The sequence below is a fragment of the Tribolium madens genome, unplaced genomic scaffold, assembly GCF_015345945.1.
Source record: "Tribolium madens isolate multiple individuals breed KSU strain unplaced genomic scaffold, Tmad_KSU_1.1 Scaffold_19;HRSCAF=116;Tcas5.2_LG9, whole genome shotgun sequence".
In the NCBI taxonomy this organism is placed as follows: domain Eukaryota; kingdom Metazoa; phylum Arthropoda; class Insecta; order Coleoptera; family Tenebrionidae; genus Tribolium; species Tribolium madens.
Window position 1 is genome coordinate 1,433,251 of NW_025400983.1, and position 4,666 is coordinate 1,437,916.

Consider the following 4,666-nt stretch of genomic DNA (forward strand, 5'->3'; position numbering starts at 1 on the left):
AATTCTATAATTCTATAATTCTATAATTCTATATTTCTATAATTCTATAATTCTATAATTCTATAATTCTATAATTCTATATTTCTATAATTCTATAATTCTATAATTCTATAATTCTATAATTCTATAATTCTATAATTCTATAATTCTATAATTCTATAATTCTATAATTCTATAATTCTATTCTGTTTTCTTAATTTTTCCCCTGTTTAGGAAGTCACAGTGAAGTATAATTATATAGTTACAGACAACGTATATCTTGACCTTGTGAACTGTATATTTTTTATTTATTTACTTTTCCTAATTTCCTTTATATGTTTTTTGTTTAATGTGTTAAACTCTGATATATATTTTTTTTGCCGCTTTTGTTCCTATTTTATAAATATTTTTGGAAAATTTGCCCAAAGTAGATCATTGTTCCGAAATATACCTTGTAAATAACTTTATGCAACTGTGACTAATGTCAAATTTGAAAACTTACATTTAACCTCAACTTTAAAAAAAAAACAATTATCTTCAAATCTAAAGCTAATTTTTTTACTTAACTTTAGCCACATCCAATTTTTTTTATTTACTTTTTTATTATTTTCTCCCACTTAGTTTTTTATCTTATGTGTTTGTACTTTAATTCAAATTGTTATTTTTAAAATATTTCTTCCTAGTTGCGTCCTTTTTTTTATATTTATCTTTTAAACTCATCATAATAATAAAAATAGTGATTACAAAAATTACCTTGTCAATTATTTATTTGAAGGTAACTAAAATCCCAACCCAAAAACTGAGAAAAATAACTTTAGTCGCATCCAAATATAATTATAAGCAACGTATACTTAATATATAGCTATTGACAACATATTTCCGTCGATTGTCAATATTTCGACGTAACTTTAATCACCCCCAAGTATAATTATCCACTACGTACACTTATTTTTTTTTATAACTTCTGTATTCATATAATTTTGACATGTTTACACATTTTTGACAGGTGTCAAAAATTATACAGGCTGTCCGGAAAGTCGCGCACCTCATCAACAAAAAAAATTAAAAAAATATATATATGTTAAAATTTCAAAGTTATAAGACTTTAAATTTTGCACTTTCTGTTGGAAAAATAATTTTCCAAGTTTTTTTGCTGAAAACAGGGAGCTGTATCCTAAACTGTAACTCTGTTCAATGCTATTTGTGGCCAAAATTTTTGTATCTTAACTAAATGATTTTAAAAAAACATAAACAAGATCATTAGTATCATCAAATACACATAAAAAAATGTCAAAAGTCAAAAAATAAATGTCAAATTTTTTATACATTTTTTCAATTACTCTCTTTCAAGGAAGGCAAGGAAGTGCGCGATTTTCCGGACACTCTGTATACTCTATAATAAATAAAGTCTATTAATACCACACACTTTTTTTTTCAATATAAATTAACCAAAGATTTGTAGTCGGCCAAAAACTTTATTTTCAGTTTTGTTAAAGCACTCAGCTTCGCTTCGTGCTGTAAACTTATTTCGCCCTCAAGCGCCAGATTTGTCGTTTCATTGCTATTCCCGAAATCCCTGTCATATTTTAATCTTTCTTAATCTAAATTCCGCACATTCCTCGCCCACAATCCGAAAACAATTACACTCCGTTTAATTTCACCGAAATCCCTGAAAATTTTTTTCAGTCACAAATGGAGCCGTCTTATAAAGTACCCCCATTCGGATGATCAATACACGGCGTTGTTGGGCGTCTCAAGGAGCGATATTTTAGACAGCGGCACTTTCACGTGCCAAGTCGAGGATTTCGGAATCCAACAATGCCTTTCGAGAAGAGTTGCCATCAAAGCACCGCCGGTTATTAAAGTCGAACCTATGAGTCTCACCGTGCGGAAAGTAAGCTATTATTGAGTGGGGAAGGGCGCCGATTTGACGACTTACTTACCGCAGGGCGAAAATTTGACTATTAAGTGCATCAGCATGGGCGAGAGTAACAACCAATACACTTATAGTTGGACCAAAAACAAGGAATTAATCCCGGTTAGGAGCGAGGCGGAGAAGTACGAAATCCTGTATCCCGGAGGAAGCATCCTGCAGATTTTCAGGATCGAAGTGAGTGAAAAACACGGTAAAATGACGTAAAAATATACAGGGATTCTAGTTGAAACAACAAAAATTAAAATTACGCAAGAAAAAAAGTGAAAATGTAAAAAATAATAACAAGAATTGATTTCAAATTTTCGTAAGTAGAGTCCCTGGATTTAATTTTGACATTTTAAATATATGGACATTTGAAATTACAAAATTTGGGGACTACAAAAAAAAATATTTAAATATTGCAGAAAATTCCTTTTAGTGACAGAATAATTCACAAAAAACTAAAGTCTTTCTCTTGAATTAGTGGGTTTTTGTATATTATTTTGACACTTCTTATAGAAACCCTAAAATAAAAAAATTGAGAACTCTACTTCAAAAAATGTGTTTCAATAATTTGAAAATGTAAAAAATAACAAAAAAGGAAAGGAAAAATTACCATTGATTTCGTATTTTCATATAGACTCCCTTTTTTTTAATAAATTTTTAAATTTCAATATATTGAAAAAAATTTTGGGATTTTGGTAAAACAAAGTAAAAAACGGGTTATTTTTTATGTTTTTGTAAATTTAAAGCGATTTTTACACAAAAAATTAATGACATAAAATTTTCGTCACAAGAAAACGTAAAATAGCAAAATTTGATTGAAACCTGTTATTTTCTTTAAATTTAAAAAAAAAATTCAATAAAATTATAAAAATTTTGCATAAATAAAGTAAAATAATGCAAAATATGCCTTGGAATTTTTTTTATTCTTTTGATGTACTTAAAATATTTTTTTTATTAGTTTTGAACGTTTTTTACGTAGAAACTCGCAATTTTTTTGAGATTTTGCTATAATAAAATAAAAAAAAGCAAAATTTATTCAAAAATTTAGCTTGGAAATGGGTTATTTTTTAGTTTTTTGTAAATATAAAGCAATTTTTACAGTCACGTCACAAGAAAACTGAAAATAGCAAAATTTTATTCAAAATATGTTATTTTTCTTTAAATTTAAGAGTGTTTTTCAACGACAGACTTATAAAATTGCATAAACAAAGTAAAATAATGCAAAATATGGGTTCTGAATACTTACTTTTTATTCTTTTCATGAATTTAGAATTTTTTATAAATTTCGAACGTATTTTTACACAGAAACTCACTAATTTTTTGAGATTTTGTTAAAACTAAGTAAAAAAAAAGAAAAGTTGATTATTTCAAAACTTTGCTTAGAGATCGTTATTTTTTTAGAGTTATGCAAAAAAAATCAGTAAATTCGGAAGATTTTGTCAAAAGAAAGCAGAAAATTGCAGAATTTGATTAAAAACATATAATTTTTTTATAAATGTAGGGGTTTTCAACGAGAAACTTATAAAAGTATAAATTTTTACGTTTTTTACGCAGAAACTCAATAATTTTTGAAGGTTGTTAATAAAACAAAGTAAAAAGTAGGATTTTGTCAAAACAAAGTAGAAAACCACAAGACTTATTGCAAATTTAAAATAACAAAATTCGAGGACTCTGTGTGAAAATAAAAGTTATTTGAAAATTGTGGAAACTACGTCTCTATTAAAAAATATATATTTCAAATGTAAAAAATAATTTAAAAAATATTTACAAGAAAAAAAATTTTTCAATAAATTATAAATAAATTATCACAAAAAACACAACAAAATCAACTAAAAAATATACAGGAACTCTAGTTAAAGCAACAAAAAAATTAAAATTATGCAATAAAAAAAATTACTACTGTAACTATTAATATTATTTTGACATTTCAAACAAAAATTTTGTTTCAATATTTTAAAAATATCAAAAAACAGTAACAAAAAGGAAAAGAAAAAATAAGAAAAAAATCACCATTTGGATGTGATTTTGACGTTTCTTAGTAAAACAAATAAAAAATCTGGGGACTACTAAAAAAAAACATATTTCATTATTGTAAAAAATAATAAAAAGAAAAAAACACATGAAAAAAATAACCATTGGTTTCAATTAATGATAAATTGGCATGACCTAAAAAATATACAGTTAGGGCAACATAAAAACTAAAAATTAACAATTTTTTAAAATATTTGTCTCCAGAAATCGGTGAAATTGTTTATTTATTGTTTCAAAAAAAAAAAACAACTAAATCTCAAAGATTTGATCAAAACAAAGTAGAAAATTGCAAAATATATCTAAAAATGTGACATTTCCGCGTTTTTTATCACGTTTTTTTACAAAAGTAGAATTTTGTCAAAACAAAGTAGAAAACCTCAAGTCTTATTACAAATTTAAAATAAGAAAATTCGAGGACTCTATGTGAAAAAAAGTTATTTGAAAATTGTGGAAAATACGTTTTAGTGGCATTTATTTACAAGAAACTAGTCCCTTTCTTGAATTTGTGGATTCTATTAAAAAAATATATTTCAAATGTAAAAAATAATTTAAAAAAATATTTACAAGAAAAAAAATTTTTTTAATAAATTATAACTAAATTATCACAAAAAACACAACAAAATGACCTAAAAAATATATAGGAACTCTAGTTAAAGCAGCAAAAAGAGAAAAATTATGCAATAAAAAAATTTACCAGTGTTTTTGCATATTATTTTGACATTTCATACAAAAATT

The 4,666-nt window shown here is 25.3% G+C and overlaps 1 protein-coding gene across 4 annotated transcripts in view; it reads left to right on the top strand.

Annotated features, from left to right (window-relative positions):
* LOC123013719 overlaps positions 1–4,666 on the top strand; it is a 196,451-nt gene that overhangs the window by 167,004 nt on the left and 24,781 nt on the right. For all 4 annotated transcript variants that reach the window (XM_044412445.1, XM_044412454.1, XM_044412464.1 and 1 more), the window contains exons 10-11: positions 1,666–1,873; positions 1,928–2,089. In XM_044412445.1, coding sequence (XP_044268380.1) covers positions 1,666–1,873; positions 1,928–2,089 — 370 coding nt within the window. The remainder of the gene's footprint in view (positions 1–1,665; positions 1,874–1,927; positions 2,090–4,666) is intronic.